General features: G+C 41.4%; 2 protein-coding genes across 4 annotated transcripts; both read left to right on the top strand.

The window, feature by feature from the left end:
• The first annotated feature begins 317 nt into the window (after positions 1-317).
• palmda (palmdelphin a) lies at positions 318-13,337 on the top strand. Of its 3 annotated transcripts, none has more exons than XM_064338602.1 (9): positions 318-619; positions 5,224-5,327; positions 6,638-6,718; positions 6,980-7,110; positions 7,285-7,399; positions 7,835-7,859; positions 7,947-8,060; positions 9,479-10,327; positions 12,147-13,337. In XM_064338602.1, the coding sequence occupies exons 2-9, from the start codon at positions 5,283-5,285 to the stop codon at positions 12,155-12,157; spliced, it is 1,371 nt and encodes a 456-aa protein (XP_064194672.1). In that variant the 5' UTR covers positions 318-619; positions 5,224-5,282; the 3' UTR covers positions 12,158-13,337. The 3 variants fall into 3 exon arrangements, with proteins under 3 accessions (XP_064194672.1, XP_064194671.1, XP_064194670.1); XM_064338601.1 differs by having other exon boundaries at positions 12,144-13,337; XM_064338600.1 differs by lacking the exon at positions 12,147-13,337 and having other exon boundaries at positions 9,479-11,483.
• A 2,453-nt stretch (positions 13,338-15,790) lies between these two features.
• On the top strand, positions 15,791-27,359 carry si:ch211-153l6.6 (uncharacterized). Its single transcript, XM_064338598.1, has 4 exons — positions 15,791-15,845; positions 23,336-25,424; positions 25,734-25,825; positions 26,100-27,359. Exons 2-4 carry the CDS (start codon positions 23,444-23,446, stop codon positions 26,187-26,189), a joined length of 2,163 nt encoding a protein of 720 aa, XP_064194668.1. The 5' UTR covers positions 15,791-15,845; positions 23,336-23,443; the 3' UTR covers positions 26,190-27,359.
• Positions 27,360-27,403: the final 44 nt, after the last annotated feature.

The following is a 27,403-nucleotide window of genomic DNA, read 5'->3' as shown; positions in this document are numbered from 1 at the left end:
AATAACTTGCACACAGAACGTTGTATTTGTTTTTGTGGATTTGTGTGTGTTTGTATGTGTGGATGTGTGCGTGTGTGTGGGGGGGGGGGGGGGGTCAACTGAAATTCAGTATTTTGGCGTGCATATAGCAGTATTCAGCCTCGTAAATTGCGTTGATAGCCTAGTATTCGTATTGATTTACCCCTTCACTCTTAAGTTATTGTACTCAGACAGTGTGACGTAACGGCAGTGCCTTTGAGGTTAATTCAGAAGTAACTCGTTAATTGCCTTTCAAAGCCGTCTGCGCCTTTCTCCTAGGGGGTGTTGAGAGCTGCGTGCTGCCAGTGGGATAACGACTTCTTGTGGTAAATTTATTTTGGTGAGAGATTTTTAGCAGGCGCACGACCGCACGGTGCGCCTGTCACAGACGCTGAAGGTGCCGAGGGGCTGTTTTAACAGGACACGCGACCTATATTCATTGGCCCAATGGTAAGTTGTCAGTCATTGGCAACCCAGGCTCAACTGTCAGCCCACTGCAGGATACCTGAAGTGTCCGTTCTGAAATGAAGGGCTCCATGCTGCGCATTGGAAACTAAAACCCTCTTGGGCGCGCCAAACAAGACTGTCCCGCATACTTCTGGTGAGTATTCTGTTCTGTTTTGCGACTTTAACGCTGAGTATCAAAATAGATCCAGATTAATAGGAAAATATTCGGAATAACTCCGATTAGGACTAGTTTATCCTTAGGTGCACACTCCAAATTACCTACACTTAGTGAGGGAATAGTTTTCTTATGGATTTCTACACTCTTTCAATGAGAAAAAATACATTTAGCCATTTACTGCGTGCCAAAACAAAAAACGAGAGGGAGTTCATCGGGTCTCTCATAATCTTATAATACCTTCAAACGTGCTTTCCGCCATCGGTCCAATCTGGACGCTCCTGGAAGTTTCCAAAAAGGGTTATGGGGTTTTAATTGCTTAATGACAGAATAGTGACATAGAAACATTTTCCACCGAATAATCACTTTTGTTATTTTGCCTCTGTTCACAAAATAATAAAAATAACCATATCAGCATAATGACAAAATGTACTTTGTCTATGGAATATTTTACTTGGAATAGAAAGGTAGGCTATTTAGCGAAACGGGAACAGGAGTTGCGAAGTGAACATGGGGACCATGCGCGAACTGCGTATGCACTTCTCAGTCTGCACATTTTTCGGTTATAATGAAGTGCATCCTCGCACAGCGTGGGCCTATACACTGTTCTCTGAATTAAAATGAGATTGGAAACTAGTGTATTAATTGTCATATAATGAGTCCATGTATACGAAAGACTGAACTGATAATGTTGTTTCGTTATTGTTGTGAGAGCAGATGCCTCATGAGATTTACTGCTAAAGCCCCAAGTGATTAAACGATTAGAGAGGACCTACTTCCGCAACGAAAGCGTCAAATTTAAAGGTGCGTTCAGTTTGTGGCATCCAATGAAAGCTAACGTTAATTAAATATGTATTACAAGTAATGTTCATATTGATAAATGCAGCCTTTTTGTATTAAACATCAATCAAAGTGGTATTATTATTATTATTATTATTATTATTATTATTATTATTATTATTATCAGTAGTTACGTTTATAGCCTGCTCCATTCAATGTGTCATTGGCCTAGAAAATTGAATGACTCTGCCGAGTAAGTATGCCGTCTGTAGCTACATTATGTCCCCAGGTCCCAGGTTGTAAAGACCTGGACCTGAAAGTGCAATATGCCGGATCATTCATGGTAGCCTAGTAACAGCACAGCTGTGTGCCCTGCTATTTTTACACAACCTCACTTGAGCCTGCCTCACCGTCTGATGGCTGCATGTCTGGTAATATTGCCTCTCGTAAAAGAGAAAACATCTTGTCGGATTGTAGGAATGAGAGAATGAGATAGCCTGGGGGGAAAGGACTAAAACGTTCTTCCTTATGTTGTTACATGGTACTAAGAATGATTCTGCAGCTTGGAGCCCTCAACAGCTAGCTTGATTCCACAGAAGTGTGAGGAAACTGCTAACATAGAGCCACCCCACCTGCGCATACGTCCTCACCAGCACACTTCTAAACCCATATCCCGATCCATATACTTGCCCACTGCATCTTTCACCCAGCACAGGGATTAATACTTCATACAAACTAAATTTCCTCATGACACTTTTGGTCATCTTCAGGACTGGACCACTGTCTGCACTGACTATAAGATTCAGCAGCAGCAATCACGTTCTTTGGCACAATTTAGAATTTTTAGACATTCATTTAATATGAATTTTACCATGTCAGTAGATTACAGATTGATTCATACGGCTATGGCCCTGTCGCTTTTGTCCACATAGCGAGTGTCAGGAGATGCTCACATGGGCAGCAGGTTTGAGTATTTCAGTATGTTTGGGGAAAGTCTGGCAAGCTCATGGAAGCCACAGACCGTACAGCACTTGCTGACCTGCAGTTCATCCAAGGTTATGAAAAAGAACCTTGGCAGATTGAGAGGCATAAAGATCAGTTTACAACAGCATTAGCTACACCAGGTAAAACATGTACTAGAATCAACATATATAAGGAACTTGTATACATAAGAAACTAGACGGCTGTGTGGTGAAAGGGGTCGGGAAACCAAAAGGTTGCAGGTTCATATCACTGTTGTTGAATCCTTGAGTGGGACATCTTTATTTTCTTAATTTCTTTTAGCAATACAATTGGAATAGAGCCTTGTGTTGACCTGATAATTGTTTTTAATATGAACAATCATAAACATTTGTAAACATTTTTCACAAAAATGAAACTTTGCATGTACATGTAACCAGTCATGAACAATACATGAATTATGTCTTTTAAGTTGCTTTTTAAGTTTATTTTAAGTTGCCTTGTTGCCATAGCCAGTTACCATGGTTATAATTTCTATTATGTCTGTATGTGTATTTCCTATATTGATTGTACATTATATCAGTACAAACTTCATACTGCTCGGCACGTTTTGATTACACATGCTTCTTGGCCAGACCACAATGACAAAAATAGCACGTTTTCAACTTATCTGATTAAATACAGATATTACGTATTGAATTAAAATGGGGGAGGAGGAGGAGATCCTAAACTAAAGGCAGCCGGTCCACGCATTGCTAATAAGAAAGAGGCCCTACATCTAAACCTCTGCTCCACCTCTCTGCTCCCCCTTGAGAGTAGACATATGCCCTCGCCCCCGATCTAAAGGACAGCTGTGGGGGGGGGGCTCGCACTACGTGTCCCGCGAGTCAGCATTCCGGGCGCAGCGCGTGGCCTCAAAGGCACGTCGGGACAGACAGGCCGACGGCGAGCGGGATGTTTTGTGTTTCACGCCGAAAGAAAGGAGAGGCAGCGAGCGCGCCGGTGTGCCCTTTGGCGAATAAAGGTCGCCGGTGTCAATGCTAAAGTCAGGCCTGTGCTAAAATTAACTCGCAAGGCTTTCGGCATAACGCGGTAAAATACGGTCTAATGTGGCTGCCGAGTTTTATAAGCCGTCTCCAAATGACTGAATGAATTATTTGCAGAAATCTAGTGTGTTAAAAACTTATTTCAGCTTTGTGTAGTGCCATGTTATCACTGATACCCTACATTGAGTAAGGTGCTTGAGGCACTGCTGTAGAGACAGTAGCACGCTACTGTCTGAAGGTCGGACTCTGTCCCTCTCTGAATGTGTCTGGCTGTGAGGCTTTCTGTGAAATTGCTCTTGCCCTCCAGTGACTTGAGTGACTGGGGTTGGGGGGAGGGAGAGAATCCAAGTGTCCTAGATCTAACAATTATCGCCAAATGAAGCCTGTCGGGCTATATAACGGCTGGAAGGGGTCCTGATGTGGGGCGGCAGCAGCGACTGCCCGAAAGGCCGCCTCTGACAGCGCTGCCTATCCAGACTCTGACACCGAAGGTCACGCAGTGAAGGAGTCCTGTCGCTTTCTGCAAATCATGCTTTCTCTGCTCCCCGTGTCACCCCTGGCACTATTCCTGGGGTGCCTGGGGACTGTCCCCCCTACTTAGATCAGTGACATTGCCTGTGTGGCATCTGCAGTATCAATGACTGCTCCCAGGGACCTTAACAAAGTCAATTACCTCTGTAAGCACTTATGTCTGATGAATGGAATAGAATTACTGTTTAATATGCTTACCATCCTCTATTCAATTACAGCTGCACAACTTTTAGTAAAGGCATACAGAATCTTACTTATCCTTAAATGACAGTTTTATACAGTACTATAATTTTGTTTTATGTAAATATGTAAAACTACCCAAAGGCCTCCTCTTCATATTTTACAATCCCCGAATTCCAGTGTGGTCTCAGACTTCTTTATAAGTAGTTGTAAACCCATATTACACAGCATTGCTAGCACTTAAGTAAATAGCTTGATTATATTTTAATGATAAAATAATAAAGAAAAACGGTAGAAATACATATCCAACAGCAAATGTTTTCTGCTGCTGAAAATGGACCGTGTCCTTCAGATAAGAGTTTTATTTATTTAGTGTTTTATATTTTTTAATCAAAAACACTACAGTGTGATTAGTTCTTAACATGAAAAACTATTTTGTAATAGTTCATTTGGCATAAAAAATCTCTGAAGTCCCATTGTATCATCCACAAGACCTGCCAGCAACATGATCCTTTCTCATAACTCATAGCTGTTATTTGAATGCCCTCTAACACCAAGTCCATGGTTTCACCTTTAAGCTTTTGCTTCTGTGTGGAAGTCAAAATGGATGCCGCTTAGTTGCAGTCACTTAGTGATAATGCTTTTTTTTTAATGACAACAGCGTTAATAGATACTGCATGACGTTGACAGTTCCTTTCTGGTTCTTCCTGTACTATTTATATATCACTTAGCGGTGGTCAACTCTTGGCACCCTGGTAATCAGAACCAAGCCAAGCAAGAGTGTGGGAGAATCTCTAGAAGTACGCAGTGACCTCTTTCTCTTCTTTGGAAAGAGATTGCACCAGCATCACTACCTGCCATTTAGCGTCACGCAATAAATAAAAATAACAGACCGCAGTTTTATCACCCAGCACGTTCAACCTATCCTTGGAAAAGCTTTGCGGCGGGCATGTGACATGCAATGCATCCTGGAGCCATGCGGTCTGTTCCAGCTATTTGAGTCAGCAGCCGTCGGTACCCTCCCCCCTGCCCAGAGCCAAACTCCGGTCAAACGTGGCTGTTTCTCACGTCTCCCTGACACCGCAGACTCACCGCAGACAACTGCACATCCTCTTCAGCTGTCCTCTCACTGACCGTGGACCACCATGGAGGAGGCGCAGCTACTGAAAGAGCGACTTCAAGCCATCACGGTAAATTAGACCAGAATACTCTTTACCAGCTCACTAGCGCTCTTGGGAATTTAAAATGTTGAAAGCCACACAGTTACATTAATAAGCTTTCATTGCCAGTTGTGGTCACTCAGTTTAGAGTGTAGTAAGCAAAGCAAAATAAACCACACAGCATTTCGTTCCTGCCTTCTGTTTTTGGTATTAATAATTTAATATATTCCTGTGAATTATTATTAATATTGAGAAATAGTGTTAGGTGTGAAATGTTATGACTGCACTGATTTATTAATAATGTTATGATTTGTTACGTGGAGCTTAATGCAGTGTTTAACAAAGTTTAATGAGGTGCTTGTTTTATGCTTTGAACAAGTACAGTTCACTACTTTTTGGGGAACACATTCTATTGTTTTCAGGTTTGTGCCATTTACCAAATAAGGTAGCCAGGATTTCTCCTGCAAACCCGATAGTTCCGCTTCAACTAGGTGAAGGACAGAAATGTGCTTGTAGTATAGACGGACTTTTCAGGGCCCATTTTTAAAGGTCTAGACAAAAGTAAGGGCCAGCTGTTCTTGCCACTCGTGAATTCCCTGTGAAAAGTATTAATATTAGTTTTAAACATTAACGTTGTAGCGCTCGCATTTTGTCCTGAGGGAGCACAGTGCTGCACTCTCTGATGTAAGGTAGACATGTATCACTTTACTCTTAGTCTGTGTTTTGCAGGGATCGTGTCACAGCTATTAACAGGAAACAATGAGTAAGCGATAAGGTCACATGGCAAAAAAAAGTCTGTGTTTTAGTCTTGTAATGAGACTTAAAATGTAATTTCATTCGGTCAAGTGGAAAATATTAGCTTGTTTTAAGTAACTTTTTGCTTGACTAGTGAAATTGTCTTACCCCATTGGAAAATCGAGAAAAGAATCAAACTCTCACCTTGCTGACAATCTGACTGTCTTATTTAGCAAAAAAGTAATACAACAAGTGACGTCTGTAGTTTTTTGGCTGTTTTTGCGTAAAAGCAAACCATTTAACATCCAAAACACTACACGAACCTGCCTTGCAAAAGAACCACTTGCTTTCTTGATACATCCAAGCTTTGCTTGGGTTGATTTTCAATATTGACTTTTTCAATAGGGCTGTCAGGGCAGATTCTGGTGTCATGATGCACCCTGCAGTCTCCTATGGATAACCTTGCTCAGTGCTTCTGGCAGCACACAATTTGAGGTTGATTATAGTAGCCATTTCAAATGGTGGTTTGATGTAGACTATTGCCTCATTTTCAGAAAGGCAATATGTTGTCTGTTTACTTTCTGTTTATGTATGCATTTCTTCAGGAAAAGAGAAAGATTCAAGAGGATATTGCCAAAAAAAGGACAGAAATTGATGAGGAAAAGTTAAAGCTTCAATACCTAAAGGTGGGTTTTTTTAAAAGAATGCCATTTTTATTTAAGAGAAACAAGTCTTATTTTGTTACCACACAATATCAACAACTTACATTCAATGAATATTAAGGCTGTTTTCCAACTGTATATGTTAGTGATATTCTTTGTGAAATAATATTATTTAAAAGAATTGATAATTTGTATATGAGATAAAGTTGAATTGCCCGATATAATGTTGAGTTGTGTGGTGTGTGTATAGTATATTATGGCCATTTGCATTCATCGTCCAATCAGAAAAAAGCACTACGGGAGCAGTGGCTCCAGGATGGTCTGAGTGTCCAGAGTTCACAGGAGTTGGAAGCCAGGAGACTGCAGGCCCAGGGCCACCAGCAGCAAGCCAGACTACTGCAGATCAACATTCAGAGGTAACCCAGACCTGAGGCTAAACTGCACTGCTGTGTTTCCATTCACTGCTTTTCCATAAGACTGAATGCATGTCTTTAGAAAGTCAAATCCTCATTTTGGCTCTGACCCAGGATGCTCTACAGATGTTGCAGTGTCACATTGTAACAGCATCATGCTCAATGTGTCACGTGTAGGATGGAGCAAGAAGTTGAGGCCCTGGAGAGGCAGGAGATGGTGATTTCAAAAAACGAAGGTTTTATCCTGAAACGACTGAAAGCCATTGAGAAATCTCCCGAAGACATAATAAAGGTATTCATGTATTGTAAAATACTACATCTGCTCCTATTGCCTCAATTACTATAAGTACCAAAAGTAACAGCAGTGGTAATAGTGGGGTTAATGCAAAATAATCTACTTTAAAATAGTCTGTACTTTTGGAGATTTACTTGTGGTATATAGATTGATTTTCATTGACAGTTTAAATGAGGTTGTGGTGCCCGTGGCTGTCTCAGTAATTGCAGACTGTAAATAGCTCTGCTCAGCAGCTGGTTAATTGAGGGGCTGTCCCATAGATGCCACCTATTTCAATGGGAATTTGAATGTGTTATTGAAGATGTTCCTTTGCTTTGACCTGTGTTCTTTCCTTGTTTTGTATAAACTGGTACGAAATTGTATTTCAGTATATTTTTTTCTTGTCATCAAAACATATTTTTTCTTCCGTTTTGTTCATCTCTTTCATCACAGGAAGCAAAGGCTGATGTCAAGAAAGGTAAAACCAAATTTGTCTATTACTGTACTTCCCGCCATTAAGGTTGTACTTTAAAACAGGCTAAAAGAAACATTTTTTATCTTGCAGAGCCAGCCCAGGGTGTTTATTCTGCAATTCCATACATCCCAAAATCTTACAAATCCCCAAACCTGAAGAAACAGAAAAGTACGGATCTAGAAGTCATGGATTCGTCTAAAAAAAGTAATGCATCATCATCCTTGCAATATAATATTTTTTTAAATGAATGAATGATTTTATTTTTTAAAGCTTAAACTAAAGCCAGTTTTCTGTAAACAAAAACAGAAAACTGAATGAAGAGTCCTGTGTGGAGCAGCATTAATGATAAATCTTTAGAAAAACTCACCTGTGTTTGTTTTACAGGTTCAATTAATATGCCAAATGAGGCTGGTGAAGGTATCAGCAGGAATTCGAATAGCATTATTTGGTCGCCTTGAGTTCTCCAATCTGTTTAACTGAGCATGAAATGTTTCTTACACATAATGTGAGCCTGCTGGCTCCATTTGGATAATTCAGGGTAGTTTGACTGTTGAACTATTGTGAACATAAGTACAAATGGTTCCAACTGTAACAAGCCCCTTATCCACAAAAAGCTGTAGAGCTTCTGAGGTCATTTGAAGGCAAAATTTAGGCAAATAAAATAAAAACTACAGTTGTAATTTCACAAACTGGATCTGCCCATTCACACTGTCCATCACCCTGCATCATTTCATGTAGGCCTATTATCTTTCAGCCAAACTTACTTAATGCTTCCCCGGAATGAGTAGGAGTTGAAGGTGACTACGGTACAACCCAGACAGAGCATCACCAGAGAAGATACTCAACAACTGGTGATGTCTATGGGTTACAGATTTCAAGCAGTCCTTACAGTATATAGAAAGGATATGCGACAAAGTACTAAACGTGATTCTTTTCATTTACAAAAACCCTGAAATGGGGGGGCTGAGTTTAAAAAGTGCTGTAATTTTTACATGGTGAAACCAAAATAAAAGCTGGGAATGTGAATTAACCACGTTTAATTACAAATCTAAAATTGTGGAGTACGGAGCCAAAATCAAGAAAAAATGTCTTTGTTCCAAACATTATGAAGCTCACACACGGACACACATAACGTTGTGTAATATACTTTGCTTCAGACCTCTTGTGACTGATCTCATAGGATGAGATCATTCCCTTCAAAGCTTCTGCTCTCTCTGGTCACTAATAGGTTGGCCTTTACAACCGTTATGGCCTTGTACCTGTGCATTTGCATGAGAAAGTGTTTTTACATCAAACTTTCTAAGTTTTCCATTCCATGAGTCCTATATGATTAAATGCATTACATAATGTAGTCCACCTCCACATTATTGGTGTGGCCAGAAGACAGATATATGAACAAATGCTGTGTGATTATGTAATTACATCAGAACATAATGCTGTTGAGAATGTAATGTCAGTTAGAACACAGTGTCACAGTCACAGTGAAGGTCACAGTACATGCCAACTGTTTATGTTTAAAGTTGAAAGTTGGCACTTAGCCGCCTAATGTAAAATGTAATCTCTGCTGACACATTGTGCATGCAGCCATTGGTGATGGTTTAACAGCTGCTTGTCCCTCACAGGCCTGTTTGCCATGGAAATCAATGTCCAGAAGGACCTGCGGACAGGGGAGAGCCAGGTCCTGTCCACGGCAGCAGTCACTGACCGGGAGTTCCAGCAGAAGGGCATCAAGGTCTACGACGATGGGAGGAAGTCCATCTACGCCCTTGGCTCGGAGGGCCAGGTCCTCCCAAACAGAGTGGACAACCTCACCCCGGCGGAGGTAGAGGAACTTCTGAGGAAGGCCACGATAAGGAAGTCCAAGGCAGGGCAGGAGCACCACGAGCCCAGCTCCTATAGCAGCCGCAAGAAGTTTGAGCCGGGGCAGGCGAGCCAGGGTCTTCACAGGCTCCAGGAGCCTCACCAGAGGACCCCTCCAGAGCTCTGTTACATGCGGTCTGAGGGGGAGGCAAGGCCTCTGGCGCCACACGTTCCGCGCCCCACCAGAGGTAGGCCGGACACCACGAATGGCTGCAGCCATTTCTCCAATGGCTACGAAACGGGGTCGACAGAGAATGGGCAGAACAGCAGGCAGGCCCCCTACCTGGAGCACAGGGAGGATTACAGACTGGCACCGTTTGAAGATTCCAAATGCAGGAACAGGAAGTCGGCAACAGCTCACTCTGACAACTCCAAAGTCAGCGTCCTGAACGCCACGCCGATCAACATGGACTCAACGGAGCCCGTGACCATGATCTTCATGGGATATCAGAGAGTGGACGACCCCGACGAGGGTAACCAGCAGGGGCTGGGCTACGAGGGGGCGATTCGGGCTGAGCTGGTGGTCATCGACGACGAGGACGACGAGAGCCATGACCCACAGTGGTCACACCAACCGGATGGCAACCATGCCTACAGTAACCTCGGAACAGGTCAGTACCTGGCAAAAGGCAACTGCAATGCAAACAACACGGCCTCTTGCAGGTCCTCAGTACAGTTTCGGGAGTACGGGTACAGGCCGTGCCGGTACTCTGACTGGGAGATGGATGAGGACGACACCAAAGGTAGCAAAAAGCGAAAAAACAGAAACAGACATTGCTGCTTGTTAATGTAGTCCGTCAGTTGCTAACCACTTTCCTGGCATGGCAACCATCTCAGTATTTTCTCACGAGCTGGCAGCTTGTGCAATGCATGTTGACAATACTCACCCGCCTGTGTGCGCTTTACTTCCTCCATGTCTCAATGCATGTGTAATACTGATCCAACAATAATTACATGTTGTGTTGACAAACAAGATGGTAAGCTCCATACAATTAGCGCTGAAAGTACTGTCTCCCTACCAGCGAAGCTGAAATGATTTAATTTGATCAATCATTATGAGTGCTGATGAAGGGGAGGGGCCAAGGGTAGTAATGCTGGTGGCAATGGATGTAAGGCTCTTGGGTCTGCCTCTTTATGAATATTCATAAACTGTAGTGTAGACCCAAAAACCACAGTACCAAGGAGAGCATCATAAACTAAGACAGCTGAGTGGATGGAAGAAACAAAGCTGCCCATCTGGTTAGAAGAAATAATCTGTGCTCAAACACAACCTTGAGCACTGCTTGTACATGTGTTACACATTTCTTCCATTTAATCCCAAAGAATTTATATAAGCATGGGAAATATTTGCTTCATAGACCTTTTTATAGACCATTTTATTAGTCATGTACAGTATAGGTGCAGAAATAAACTGAGAAGGTACTAAATTGAACTCTACCTCCATCTAGTGGCTGAAATACACATATGATTAGTTCAGACTACATTCCTGTGCAGCTGTGAAGCAAATATTTCCAGTTCACTATCTTGGATTGGACTTACATTAACTTTTCTGTGTATTTTCTGAATTATCCTTCATGCTGTAACTTCATTTCAAAGCTGTTGTTTTGTTTGCACTTACAAAAATGTGCATGCTTGCTTGCTTCTTCTTTTGTAACCATAGCCGTTCTGACTTCCATAAAATAACCAGTGTTTTTTTTCTGCCGTGTGTGTGGGTGTGTGTGTGAGAGCAGTTTGTTTTTAATAAATGCTTGCAGAACATTCACCTTTGCTCTTTTAATGCCTTGGAATATTTGCAAACCAGATTTTGGATGTTGAAACATGTTTAAGACACCATCATTGATGAACTTGTACTTCTACTTAAACATGGTTGTGCTCCAATGTCTCATTGTAATCAGGATTCAGATCACACCAGAATGTATGGGAATACATTTAATTCACTCAGATAAAGCAACTTGTTATTAACTATGATTATTATGTTAGTGTACTGTAATATTGGGTGCCAGATCACAATCACACACAGACACCAAAGTAAATGTGCACACCTTTTTACTATTTCATTAGTAAATTGTTACATATGGCTGACCAGGCATCATGAACTTATTAACGGACGAAGACACATATGCATTAATTTTTATGAATGAGGATATCACAATGTTGGTCAGTCACCATTGGAATGGTCTAGCATACACAATAACATATCCTATGCACAAGTATATTAAGTTGACCCACCAATAGAGTGTCCCTTGAACCTGCATTTATGACAGTACCACTTTCCTCAAGTGTGGTTTTCACCCTTGTACATCATTAGCAATGTTTATCCAGGAACTGAACAACAGATCTGTAGCTTGATTTTGGTCAGGCAGAATTAGTGTCAGCAATTGTTATGGGAGACAAGTGGTCATCTGTCTTTCTCTCCGGTGTTTAAAGCAGGAATTGAATGAGCCAGCTGCACAGCATGACCTGCAAGCAACATGGTGTACAGTACCTGGCGTACAGACTCCACAAAATGAAAGTCAAGACATTATGCCCATCGGAACAACCTTCTGCAAATGAGACCTTCCTTGCCACCCCCCACTTGGAGGACTGCTTTATTCAAACATGTCACAGTGATGACAGGTTGAGTTTGTACATGCAGCCTCCTCAGTCTACCTTACCGTCCCCCACCTGGTTGTCCCAGAATCTATCCCCACTCACATTTGTGCACCCAGGTCAGCACACAATTAAAATCTTTTTTAAAGAATATAAACAAAAAATAAATTTCAATGGGCAGACAGTGATACTACGGCAGACAGGCATATAGAGAGACAGACGGACAGACACAGGCATGTGTACATTCACGCAATACAACAAAGAAAACTGAGATGAAGAGCGTTACTGTCAGGAAGAGTTACTGTCAATCAGGAAGAACACATAAGTACTTTCATACAAAACAAAAGACTTAACTACTGAGTGCAGAGGGGGTTTTGCAGAGTATAAGACTGATTCTAAATCCTGGCCAGTCTCAGCACGTGCCTCCAACCCCATGGCCCTCCAACAAATTACTTACAGAAGACAGCTGTCGAGAGATTTCAAATCCAGACCAGCACTGAATTAGCAGCTCAGTCATAGTTCATTAATGAAGAACTCCTTAAAAACGGATTAGCCAAGCCCAGGAACTGAGACCAGCACAGACAATGGGTCAGCAGGTCCAGGACAAAGAAGCTACTGTGAGCCAAGCATGCATGGGAACTATACAACATGTAAAGTATTTGTTTCCAAAAATGGCCAATGTCCAAAAACTTAATGAATGCAAATGTGATCAAAAACCAGGTTACCATAATGTCAGATCTAAAGCTGTTTTTGGAGGGGATAATAGCATATCTTTTTTTCGTGCCATTTTGCTGCTTTTAAAATGAATGTGCCATACAAATGTTTAGATAAATCTCTTCTTTGTGTGACTCACACTGAATAAGTGCCTTTGAAAACTGCTTTTTAAGCTGCTATCTCAGTTTTGCAAGTATTTTGCCACTGTGCACTTTATGTAACTGCTATTAGTTCACAAATCAGCACCACAGCATTCATTAACGCCAGAGTAATGCAATGTGTACTAAAATTCAATAAAGTGATCCTGGTTATCTCGCAGATATGCTCCTGTAGGTTTGTTAACATAGGGTACACCATGCATAAGATGTGAATGCAAATATTATTCTACAGGTTAGACTGATTCAGGTTCTCCTTCAACTGATGGCAGCGGTTAATTGTACCGCAAATTGTACTCAAGTATTTAATTCGGAACCAAAAATAAACACGCACAAATGATCGCTGATCAACATGCCAGACACCAGTGAAATGCAATATACCTGCTGTACTACCAGGTGGCCTGGAGCCATTCTGTTTCCTTCCCCTATTCCCTGTTGGCCGGTGTCCCACAGGGCTTGTTGCTTGGTCCTCCCTTCTTCTCTCTGTCACACTTGGCCCAGGTATCTCTGAGCATGGTATGTCACAGCATTTCTATGCTCAATGCTGAGGACATTCGGTTCTTATTCTCATTTTCTTCCCCCAACACCCAAAGCGCAGGTTTATTTCTCTGCAGGCCTGGCTGACATCGCAGAATGGATGTCTACCCACCGCCTGAAGCTCGGCCTGCGGAGGACAAAACTCCTGTACCTTCTGGCTGAGGGTTCCCTGTGGATTGATGCTTTAATCACTTTCAAACCACTCCCCACAGTGTCTCCCTCTCACTCAGCTAAGCATTGTGGTGTGAGCCTGGTCAACCAGCAGAGCTTCTGGAGACACATTGTAGCAACGACCTGGTCCTGCAGATTTTGCATTCACAACATTAGGAGAGTCCACCACTTCCTCCCCCAAGAGACTGCACAGTTACTCATCCAAGTCCTCATAACTTTTCGTCTTGACTACTACAGACAACAAACACCCTTCACTCACCCTCAGTGGCTGCCTGCATTAAGCTTAAATCACTTGCACTGGCAGACCAAGCTGTGATTGTTACTGCCCCTTTCTATCTTAAGCCAATGATTACACCGTACACTCGGACCAGAGCTCTTTTCCCAGCATCCTCTCGCCAGCTGCTTGTCTCATCTGTCCAAGCATCCAGCAGCTGCTTCTTGCGGCCCTGGCTCTTCTCTGCCCTCATCCCCCAGCAGTGAAACTTTTTATTAAGTTAAACTCGACCTTATTTTGCAGGTCTTACACCATGCACCTTGACAGTGACATTTCGTAGATATTGTTCATATACATGACTACTGGGTACACACACTTTTTCAAACAACATTGTTTCTTTAGTCTACTTCCTACTCATAGGCTAAACTAAAAAAAAAAAAACACTAAATGCTCAGCACTACTTATCAGTTAATCATTAATAATCTATTAATTGATGCCAACAAACAATTAAAAGAATTGCACAAAATCTGTATCCATAGTTCTGATAAAAACCCTAGGAGCGATTTCTGTTTGTATTTACTCACGTTGATCAAGCTACAGTGGCATACAGTGGCACAGTACACAGTGGCACAATACAATTTTTGGGCAGGCCTGTGAAAAAGTAGGGTAGGCCAAATGTATTTCTGGAATGCATTTTCTACAAACTCTATGCCCTGCTCCAGTGCTTCTTAGAGCTATCTTATAACTAGGGCCACCAGTTTGTCTCCACCATGTGACCTGCAGGGTATTTAACCTTGTATTTCAATGGTTATCCTCCAGGGGTCCCCATTGGTCCTCCAACATGAACGGTACTCAAATAGAAAGTGCCCTTATTCCATACTGTTCAGTCCTGAATTGCCAACTCGCTTAAAGACTGCACTTTTTTGAGTAGCCACAGAGGGCAACCACGCACCAGTCAGAAAGTAGTGTGTAGCGAGAGCCAGCAAACCAACACAGTTCAGCAGTGATGCGTCATAATTATAAGAAATCTGTGAATAAAAATTATACATAGCAGTGCAATAATGTCAGTGGAAAAGAACAGCAAGTAGCCTTCAACATGAAACATGTCTCATACAGATGAAGGCACGGAGATCAATTATATATATATATATATATATATATATATATATACATAGAAGTAAGTATAGTATATATAGTAAGAATTCCCTTCTGTTGATAGGAGTGTACTAAATTTGGTCGTGGAACCCAGAAACGTTAAAAGGTACCTTGTTTCCTTAAGAAGTAAAATTAAAGGTGATAGCAAGTTGGAGATACCATAGATAGATTTTACATATTTGAATTATGGAACATGGTGTCAAATATAAAATATATTTATTTTTTGTCCAACTTAAATAATGTAGCGGAAAAGTGTATACATCACACCATGTCACACCAATCTGTGTGTGTGTGTGTGTGTGTGCGTCTGAGCACACACATATGCATGTGTACGTGTATATCCATATGCCTGTGGGTGAATTCATGAAAGTGTGTTTCGATATATACAGTATGTCTGTTTGCATGAATTCACACAAGTGTGTGCTAGCATGAACACACGTGAGCGTGTTTGTGTGTGCGTGTCACAAGAGACTCCATTCAGCCATTGGCCCGTTCCCACACACTCAGGCTCCAGCTGGCTTGGCTACCATCAGGCAGCAGGGGGTAAACACAGACAGCACTCCGGATCTAGACGAATCACAGCACCAACGCAAGGTAGGACCCGGAACAAAAACATAAACTTTCGCTTTTTTTAACAGCAAAAAAAACACTAGTTACCAAACAGGGAGTGATACTGTATATTACTACTATCGAACAGCCAGGGGACACTGTATAGTAGAATTTGCCATCCACCAATGAGTTAGAAGGGTTGGTCAAATTGTATTGAACAAACTTTAAAGGGGCATGGGTCTAGGGGGAAAACAGGGCAGACCAGTGAGCAGGGAGATATGAAGAGCAAATCAACTTGAATCGCACTGCACCACTGCTAAAGTGTAAGAGCTGCTGGGGAAACAGAAGGAAAAATCAATGTGGAGAGTGGTGCTGGCAACAAAATCAAACCCACACAGGAATCCTCAGCTATGGGAATACTTCAGCTCTCCTCTTCTAACAGTTAACGCATTCTATTCGTCATGCATCCCCACGCATAGCATAGCGTACTCTTCTTATGTTTTTAAGATAACTGAGTAGTGCTGTTAGATGCTGTGTGGCATAATCTAGTCTAGTGTAGAGGCAACAAACTCAACTTCTGGAGAGCCATTTGTATGCTAGTCTGAGTTCCAATCTTAATGGCTTAACCAGCTCAATTGTAAGTTCATAATTTTTATAAAGAACACATTTTAAACTAATGCTCATATCTTCAATAAATGTGGTACTGCTTTTGCATTTTTTTAAAAATGTATACATGTAAAAGTGGACAGCTGATTAACTAAATGGACCAAACAAGTCAAACGGGGCACTGGTTGCAATGCAAAAACAGGACATACGTAGTCCCAGCAGACTTTGGTTTCACACACCTGTCTGAATATAACAGCTCCATTAATGAAAAGGCTGATTCTTCTCCAATTAGCAGGCTAAGGAAACGTATCTCATATATCATGTAAAGGAATTCTGCTACAGCATTCAACAGGTGTACTATGTTGGTGTATTTGTGCCACCAGCTGAGAAGAAAGCAGGTGTCTCTGAACAATACTGTTGTCCTTCCTGTTCTGAAAGTCAGGTGAGTCCAGTGATCCTTCTGTGTGGGATTCACAAGTTCACTGCCAAATAAATCGATTCAAATCATGCAGACCTGAGAAACCTGCTCAGCACTTGCATTGATTTTGATATAGAGCCTGATGACTGATTTATCTCCTTGAACTCCAGTGCTATACCTTTTGTTTTGAGTAGACTGGAATCATTTTGAGGTAAATTTTCTTGTGGCAACTAGGTGGCACTTTGCTTGTTCTTTCAGAACAGTGTTTTAATACATTCCTTGTAAATTCACAGATTACTTCTGGAAAAAAAAAAATTGCTTTGGACCTGAAAAAATGATTTATGAGACCATGGTGTGCCCTTCCCAAAATAATTAGAAAATTAGAATTATTTAATTGAGAAATGAGTTTACTCTGGCTCACATACAGACATATGGAATCAGATGCAACTGAGACCCACAGCTGATCTTTCCGTCGGAAAATGTCGATTCGAGTTGTGGAAGAGGCCTTTCGACACAATGTCCTTCACTTTGCATATGAAAACGTGAATGCATTAAAATGTATCTGAGGCCTGTCTACTTTTTAAATAATGTAATGTTTATTTTGAGCCATGCTTTGCAGGAGCTATAAAACCCTGTTTTTATGGCTTGGGTTATGAAAAAAAGATTGCCTGCACAACATACATATCTAGTAAAATGTTCTTTAAATGTGTTGCCAGAACTTACATGTTTCTTTCCCAAAGCCGATTGCACCTATGATTCATCGGCATTATCCTGCTGTTGAGGCGCGTTCATAATTGAAATCGCAAAAGCGCATTTTGTCGGCACTGTTCCATTGCTTTCGAATTTACTTATGGTGATTCATAATAAAATGCTACTATTTAGCACCGAGGTGAATAATAAAATATTCCGGTGTAGGCTTCGCAAAATATATGCAAAAAAAATAAAAAATAAAAATCAATACATCCGGCATACGTGATAAAGATATCATTTAAGGTTTCCCACTACATTCCATACATAACATTTTGCCTCATGTCTTTCAAACAATGAATTTCAGAGGGACGTTGACCTTGGGCACATTTTCTATTGATCGTCCATCGAAAACGCGTGGGCAGAGCAGAGAGTCGATAGCTGCTATGAAAGTGTGGGAGTCCACGGGGTGAAGCGCAGGCTCAAGCGCAGCTCTCCAACGTGCTGAAACAGAACGTGTATCTGATGTGAGGCGAATGCTGGAGGGAAGTTTAACCGTTTTGACGATGAAGAACATTTCAGTGGCGTTTATGTCAATACCAATTTTGTTCGCCCGAGTTCATTTCAGCCAGATGTGCTCCGCTGATCAATAGATCTGGTTAAAAGAAAAACTAAGACAAAAACCATATGAATTACTCGCGACGCGTCGCTCTTTGGCTCTTTGGACTGCACGTAGCTTTGGCTCAGAAATGTGCGTTCGTTAGTAAATTGGAGATGATATCGTTCTGGCTGCTCTGCTGGAAACTACTGGTAGGTATAAGAAGCAAAATTTACCTCATCTTTCTATGTATGATGCGCAAATCACTATGATCCTGGAATTATTGCATGCTAAAGGTTAGGACAGAAATGTTATCCCTGATTACTTTTAGACAAACGCTTAAATTACCAGCCGTTCAGGGAGTTGTGTGCATATGAGAATACCAGGGTGCATGTGCCTTGCGTTTCCAGCTTATGGAGCACTGGACCGAGTGCCATTTTTCAGTTTAGTGAAGATATAGCCTACACTTATGCCTGTAGCATGTTGTTTCGATAAAAAAAAGCCAAGGCAGTTTTTTCCTGTAATTTACAGCGTTTTACTCGAAATACCGACGGGCTAAATCAGATTTTCTGAATGCTGTCACCCAAGTGACCGTTCTCTGAACTCCTTAATCTCACACTGAACGAGCATAAAGGTGCTTTCGTTGAATAAATCCTTGTTATCTTTCTAGATGTGTTGGTTTGACAAGGCAATGCTAATATCCGTCTTATTCTAATGTCTTTATAAATTGGTCAAGTCATCATGTAGCTAGAACTATTATTTCATCATGGTACTTCTAACCATGTTGTTTTGCTCCACAAAAGAGCATTCAGTGCTGGATTACCCCTTCATCACTGATAATTTACATAAATTGAAAGGAAGGATTACCGGAAGAGCATTATGCATTGATACATTAATTTTATATAAATGCGGGGGAGGATTCTGCAGGTGCCAGGCAACAGTTCCCAATGAAGAATAACACCTCCCCATTTGCAATGAAAGTGACTGTACTTATATTGTTGCTATGTAATATCAATGTGGTGGGGTGGCACTGTCACTCCACAGCAAGAAGGTACCGAGCAAGAAGATACCCAGTTTGAATCCGGACAGAGAACCTTTCTGTGCAGAGTTTGTATGTTCTCCCCGTGTCTGCATGGGATTCCTGGTTTCCTTCTGGTACTCTGGTTTCCTTCCACAGTCCAACAACATGCAGGTTAGATTGACTGTAGAGTCTAAATTGTGGAACGAATGAATGCGTGAATGAATGGTGTGTGGACCCTGCGATGGATTGGTGACCTGTCCGGGGTGTATTCCTGCCTTTCAACCAGTGTATGCTGGGATAGGCTCCTGCCTCTTCATGACCCTCACCAGGAGTAAACGGTTTAGAAAATGGATGAATAGTGTCAGTTTTCCATTCAGTGTCATCACTAGCTAAAATGAGATTTACTCAATTTTTGATAGGGGACTACGTGAACAAAATCCTAGATAAAAGACACGTTACAACCGCAAAAGGCCTTTGCACATAAGTGGTCTGCAGGTGTCTGCTTCTACATTGAAGGAGGGGCATTGTTTTCAAATCACAAACATTCCTTACCAATGTTACCTTATCATTAGGGCCACCAGTTTGTCTCAACCATGTGACCTGCAGTGATTTAAACAAGTATTTCAATGGTTATCCTCCAGGGGCCCCATTAGGCACTCCAACTGCAATGAAGTGACTAATTGTACAAATGAGATTATAATCGAGATATTTGTAAAAACAATTAGTTGATCTAATTGTTAGATTCAGGAAGTCAAGTGAAGATGGATGGAAGTTCAAATGCTATGAAAAGCATGTCTTTGAGCCAGTGGTCCTCACTCCTGGTCAGAGAGAGCTGCAGGGTCTGCTGGCTTTTGTTGTTACTCAGAACGTGAGTAGCACAGCAATTGATCAGTTAAAGCAGTTGATTACACAGTTGACTCAGGTCACCTGGTTTCTTGGGTTGAATTGATGGCAGATCTTAAGGAAAAAAAAACAAAAACCAGCAGACTCTGTGGCTCTCCTGGTCCAGAATTGAGTGTCACTATAGTAAAAAGAAAAATGAATTTATATAAAGCAGGGGTGTCTTGTCTTATCTGAAAAAAGATGGTGTGGGTGCAGGTTTTTGTTTTAGGCCAGCACAAAGATACCTGATTCTACTTGATTAGTTTAATCATAAATTTTTTTTTTTTTTTGTACAAATTAAATGTTACATAACTCATTTTTAATGTGGGCATTCCCCACTACATCTGACAAAAACCGTCCCTCTACAGCATTTAAAAATGACCCGGTACAGCATTAAAAAATACTGCAGCATGTCCATGGTAGTAAGCATTCGAACTGAATTTAACTCGTGACTGTCGCTTGCAAACGTAATTGTCAAACATCTGTGCTTAATTAGTGGCAATTACTTCAACTTAGATTTTTGAGGTGGTGCAAGTGGGATAGTTTTTCAAAATGGGTTTTGACAAAGAGGTTATCGCAACCTCTACAATGCGACAAAGCGAGGCGAGACAAACTAGTAACCTTACTTATCATCATTGCTATGAACACAGGAAGTCACATGTCACATGGCATATGTAAAATATCTCTTTTAGCCATAGAACATGTTTCCTATGTACTGCATCCATCTACAGTGTAGAATTCAGTTGACAGAGACTGAAATGAATTTTGAACTCAGTGTTGGGTGTAGAATTTCCCAGAACTGTATCAGTTACATGGTGACTCTTGTATCCTACACTTAGGCTACAGAAAATATTTTTAGCTTTGGTCAATTAAATATTGCCAACAAACATTTAAATCATTAAAATAAATCATTACAGACATCTATGAAGGAAATTAAACATTGATTGCATTCAAGGAGACAGAAGTGATTTCCCTTTCAGAAAATAAATTGACATTCTGAAAATCCATGTGCAGTGCTTGGACTCTTTCATTATCTTCATGGACATGGCTATACACAATGAATCATTTTAAATTGAATTGTATAATTGATCAGACAGAATGAGTTTCAAGCTATGGGGTTAGAAGATAGTTGGTGACAGTTACTGACTGTTGTTTAAATTAAATTTTAATATCATTCGCAAATGCTTTAGTTGTGGTGCTTCTTTCAAAACAGGAAAGTACTACCACATACATTTCAGGTTAAAATTTGTGGTTTTAGCAACAGGAATGAAATGTTGTTTGATTTTCTCTCAGATATTGTCCAAGTAGTTTTTCTGTGAGAAATTCTGTCATGGTTACATAACTCATCCATGAGAAAAGTGTGAATTGGAAAATAAGGCAGGTGTTTGAACATATGCAAGTGCTTGAAGGAATGCTAGTGTTGATATTTTAATTATATTATATTAACACTTGATAACCATCCCCATTCTTGCCAATGATGTGTAGAACTATACATCGAAGGACCAAAATCACAGAATTTAAAAATGCTAGAATTTTCATTTCCATTATGTTCACATTTAATTAACAATTCATCGTATCACACCATTTTCAGGAGTCCAGCTGAGTCACCTTTAGGGAACAATTTTTCAGTTTTCCTACATTGGCTACATTTGTCTGGCAACTGGTCTCTGAATTGGGCTAAAAAGATTAATTGATTGATAGATTGACAGATCTGGAAAGTTAATCAAGGCTTTTTTGTATATCCTTGCTCACTCTGATTTTGGCCCTAAGGTGACTGATGTGGTTCTGTAAGAAAATAAAGCTCAGGGGAAATGGTTGGTTGGGCACACCCATCCATGTATCATATACAGTTTCCCTGGGGATCGCATTCAAATATGTGAATGAAAACTGTTACACTTCAGTAGAGATTTGTTGTAGGTGTAGGAAAGGTGTAATGCTTGGTGTATATGTAAGAAGGGTGCAGATTTTTGGAAAGGTGTAAGTATAGGACTGATGTAGCCTCTTGAAAAGGTGATGGGAAATACCAGTTGTTTCCCCCTTTTAGGTTAGCTTCTCCATAAACCAGACCTGCTGCCTGTGGGCACTGAGGTTGTCTTTGATCCCGGTTTACTGAGTTTTGCCTTATCTCCTACAGTATTGTGGCTCAGCACTTAGATACTGCAGGGACAAAAAACAACGCCAGTGTGGGAGTGATATTTAATCCTGCAGTCTTACATAACAGGTCTACTTATTTCAAGGGAATTCAGTTCTGCCTAACTGTGGGAAAGGCACACTGTACCATGCCATATGTGGGGGGGGGAAACACTATTTCTTGTTGGAATGTAGCCTATAATATTCATGTTTGACTTCACATTGTATAGAATTTTGAATTAGTGATAGAAGTGGCACCAACCTAAAAGCAAATTAGCCAGCCAGCAAATGACAGTTAAGGCATAATGTGTTTGTGGGTGTGATTGGACCTGAAGTTCAGCAAATTACCATTAGTAACGAAATTAGCTTATTTTGTTCCATATGCTGTCATACCACAATGGATATAATGCTGTGCTTTAATTAAAACTACTGTTCATCAGAAGAAAAGCATGTAATATTGATCTGAATAACACAAACAGCAACAAATCCAACAGAAAACCATGTCAGTAATGTCCAACTCTAGTTGAAGTGTGCTGGAATGTTCTTATCCAGCAGAGCTACCGGCACCTGTTGGGACAATTTCATCCTTCAATGAGACCACTCAGTTGTCTTTAGAATTGCTAGGCAGTTTCACAATTTGGTACGTAAAACCATCGAGTCATGTGTCCAGTGCATTTTGTTTACTAGTTTTAGACATCTCTTTTTAGCAGAGATTTGCCATGCAAATTTCTGGTCTCTGGTAAAAACATGTACAGCAAAGTTTATGTCTTCGTTTGAACAATGTTCATGTATTTAGGATTACAAAGTCTCCGACCTCACTGCCTTGTGTCATAGGGAAAAAACAGAGATGAGTGCTTTAAAGTGCTTGAAGTGAAGAAATCAAAGTGACATGGTAGAGTCGCATGTGCCTCATTTCTGTTGTACAAGGAGTGTTAGACCTTATTAGAGATTCGAATGAATTTCAGTTCTTTGGTTAGAAGCCTTGAGCTACACCAGACTGTTGCTCCTTCATATTCAATTTCTATAGACAGGAACAAAATCTCACATACTCACACATTGGAGGTAGAGAGTAAAATCTGCTCAAATGTCATACACACTGTATATAAATGCACAAAAACGAATGGGTCTCAAATTCTTATTTCTATTTGTTTCTCTACCATTGGGAGGTGAAATTATTTCATTTTGTTTTACAGAGAGCTACAGCTGGTGTTAAAAGAACAAATGGAAATGAACTGACTGAAGAGTGCAGCAACGATCAAAATCAGAAACTGAAAGGAGGCAACCACTCAGAGGCAGTAACCATGGAGACCAGCCAGCTTTCAGAGATGGATCCTGCAACTGAGTGCAAAATGGATTCTGTTCAGATGGAGAAGGTAGAAAACACAGAAGGTGGTGAACAGTTTACACCCAGTGTAGGTTTATTGGAAGCCACAGAAACAGGTGGTGCCATGGAAACCCCCACGCATCACAGAGATATGTCTGAAATCAACAATGAATTGGCAACTGTTAATGGACAGGAGAGTGCAATGGATCTTGCCCAACAAGAGGAGGTCTTGGTCCTAAAGGTGGTACAAGAAGAGCTCATTCGAACAGATTCTGTTACCTCATCGGTCTCTGACACACCCTCTAGTCCAATAAGCGTTTACGAGAACAAGCTGGTCTGTGACACACAGGACTTGCCGGACCAAAAGCAGCCAGACAGTCCCATGGTGACAGATGATTTTGGAGACAACCACATCTTAGAGAAGGTGGATGACCACAGCGAGGTTCAGGAAGCCGTCATGGAAAGTGAAAGCCAAAAGGAAATACAAGAAACCGTCCTAGAGCAGCAGATCCAGGAAGAGGCCTCCTCAGACATCTCAGAGTCATTTCACAACCCAGACCAAGATGATGACCTAAGCGACTGTTTGCATGCTGAAATAGCCATCGTCTCCTCCGACAGTGAAACCGATGAGAACTGGAGGGCCATATTTTCATCCACAGTGCAAAAGGATGACTGCGATAAGCTCTTCCTGGATGGCGCCCAGGAGACAAACGTCTGTGAGCAGTTAATTCAAAAAGACACAGACGCCACAGGTTTCAGTCGAGGCGATGAAGCCAAGACAACATGCAACACCGATATTTTGGTGCAACCTGAGCCCACTGAGGAGCCCCTCACCTGCTCATATGACAACGCAGCTGAATTTCACAACTCAACAAAAATCACTGAGGACAAGGAGCCACAACAGGCGGTGAGGCCGAGCAGCATGAGCCCTTCTTGTGCCACTAAGACAAACTCAGAAAAGAGGGTTCCCAGTGACTACTGCGTGATCCAGGAAACCAAGAGCAAGGATGTCAGCACAGAGCACGTTGACTTCCAAATGGCTCGCAAGCAGTGGCTGCAGATGGAGGAGCAGACCAAGAGTCAAGTGCACCACCCCTCCACCAAGCGGGCCACCAGCCCTGGTGGCCACAGCTTCATGTACACGCCTGTCAGAACTATCAATAAGCCCAAAAAAGACCCAGAGTTTGAAACCCTGGGACCGAATGAGTACCCATACACTCAGTTCAGCCCCTGCTCAGAGGACTCAGGCCTAGATGACTCTAGCTACAGGTCGACATATGACGACCCCGAGACACCCATTGAAAGAGAGATCCGGATGGAACTGGAGCGAGAAGAGAGCTTTAGGCGGGAGAGGGGCCTTACTAAAGCAGCCGACTCTGGGGAACACGTGCGGGCTAAGGCCCGGTCACCCAGCTTCCACCTGAGCAAGCCTGACAAGAGCCCGTCGCGGGACAGGCTACCGCGGTCACCCACCGGTTCCAAGACGCCACCATCGTTCACCTTCACCTCCAAACCGCCAGCAGCAAAGGCTCCGCTCTATCACGAGATGGCGGCTAACAACGTCATCATCCTTGAACCGGCAGATCCCTACCCTACAAGCCCGCGACATTCTCCCAGGGGGCCCGCACCTAGTCTGTCAAACAGGAAGTTCAACGAGTGGCCCTCAGAGACAACCAGCGTCATCATCCTAGAGACGTCAAACCTGATCATCCGTAGTGCCTCTGAGTTATGCCTGAACACCGCTAGCCAAGAGACCCAAGAGAGCACCTTCCACAATAACCCCTTCTTCAAGCTGCGCTCCCGAAGCACCCAGTCACTGGTGGACCAGGAGATAAAGGTGGTCAAGCAGAGAGAGGAGGAGCTAAGGAGGCAGAGAGCACGCCTGTATACGAAGGAGAAGTATGACACTGTCCTGGTGTCCCCAAACCTGCTGAACAACCCATGCCTCGACAGAAATGGTATGCTAAGATGAACAAGATTCTAAGCCTTTGTGACCAGTGGTTGTTTACAAGCATTTTAAACAGATGTTAACGCTTTACTAAAAGTAAGAAAATTTGGGTTTGACAAGTTACCTGGGTCTTAATTCATGACAGTTATTCTTTATGCTTGTGATTGCAGGGGTCTTCCAGGTATATCACTTCAAGAGTGGTTTTTCCCACAGGTGTCATTTAAGCAAAGAGATTTATTGTTTTATTTAATATTAGCTAGTTGTTTTGTGATTTGTCTGTGTGTGCTGTTCAACCTATATTTTTTTTTCTGTGACTCAGCAGAACAGCCAGCGAGGTGCAAGTCCTCTCCATCCTCACCCATGAAGACTGCACGTAAAATGGACCGTTCAACACTGTCGTGTGATCACAAGGTACAGTGTACGATCCCCCTATAAAACATATAGCCATATAGCACACATATTTTATATGACTACACAATCATATAAAATGTGATTTTTTAAAATGCATATATGAACAGCCATCTAGACAGAGTTCTGTACTACCGTAAAATATAATTGTATGGTTCCTGCAATTCAGTTAGAGTCTCTGTTGAGTAGGTTTTAATGTAATTTCAGTTAAATTTAGTGCCTTTAAAGTTGAAAAGCTAGCTACAGTCTTATGGAGGGTTAATTCTGCCTCCTCCAGTATATGGACACATTCTCCGGAGCACGACGCAAGAGCACCCTGGCCATGCGCTGGGAATCAGGGGAATTTGCCAACCATGGGAAGGATTGAAAACGTGGGATCCCTTTCGAAGTAGAGAAGCCTGTCTGTTCCATTTTCTCGCAGTGGTGCTGTGTTATGTTCGTTTGTGTTTAAAACATAGCAACACACACTGCTTGTGTGACTTTAGCAACATATGACATTGTGTGAAAATTTGTAAAATACAAGATGTTGAATATTAATATGAATGGAGTGTTTAGTTAACAATTGTTCATGTTTATATTGAGCAAACCTTTATGGCTATTTTTGAGGTACTGTATTATGTTGTTATACAAAAAGAGGAGGGTATTTATTGTATTTTCGTATTCTATTTTCTTCAGAAAAGAGAAATTTGCACATGCCTTTCAAAGAATGTAGGCCTTGCATAGAGTTTATTGTACAAATAGTTATTAACACACAGTTTGAAAATTCATTCTGCAGCATGAGTAAATGCAAGTGGTTATGCGATGCTAGTAATGCACAATGTTTACTGTGTCAGTGAATGCCCCAAGAATTTTAATTTATTCAGCCAGCAGGAGGAAGTCCCTTGAAAGGAGAAGGAGAAAACAGGAAGCACTTTATGGTACTTCCTTCCTGTTGTAATACTTTGCTCTATTTGTTACTTTTTAAAGAGCCTCACATTTGAGAGAGTTCAGGTAACTGCAACTTAATGTTGCAGGGTTTGTCACATTTATATATTAATCTAGCAGCACAATTATTAAATACTGTAAGACTTTGGTCTTTCTGATCCACTTCTTTTCAATGAAGACATGAAGGGCAAACAAACAGGGTTTTTAATGTGTCAATGTACTGTATACCGTAGATCTACAATGTGTTCTGGAACATGCAGAATGTGCAACATTCTATTACCAGTAGTGCTTGTTAATAATGGATATTAAATTACAAACAGTTCCAGAGGTCCTTATAGGCAGTATTTGCACCAACTTCAATTCTAAATGTCTTGTTTTGAAGATTTTTGGTTTTGTATATTTTGCTACTATCAAATTTGCTTGAAAAATGTTTTCCCAGTTGACCAGTATTGCCTGCTCCTAATAATTTAAAATATTTATATCTGTATGAATGAAAAAATAGAGTACAGGAGAATTTCAAATGCCTTCTTTGAGGTACATCTGTGTCTTTGCTTCTATTTGTATGCTGAACACCACTGCTGCAAAAATAAAGACGTACTAATAAATCTCAGAATTTTTACTCTTCATCTGTTGATCATCATTAGCCACCTTTCCAAG

Source organism: Anguilla rostrata, chromosome 6, assembly GCF_018555375.3.
Source record: "Anguilla rostrata isolate EN2019 chromosome 6, ASM1855537v3, whole genome shotgun sequence".
Classification (NCBI taxonomy): Eukaryota; Metazoa; Chordata; class Actinopteri; order Anguilliformes; family Anguillidae; genus Anguilla; species Anguilla rostrata.
Note: the sequence above shows the minus strand (reverse complement) of the source record. Positions and strands in the feature narration are given on the sequence as shown.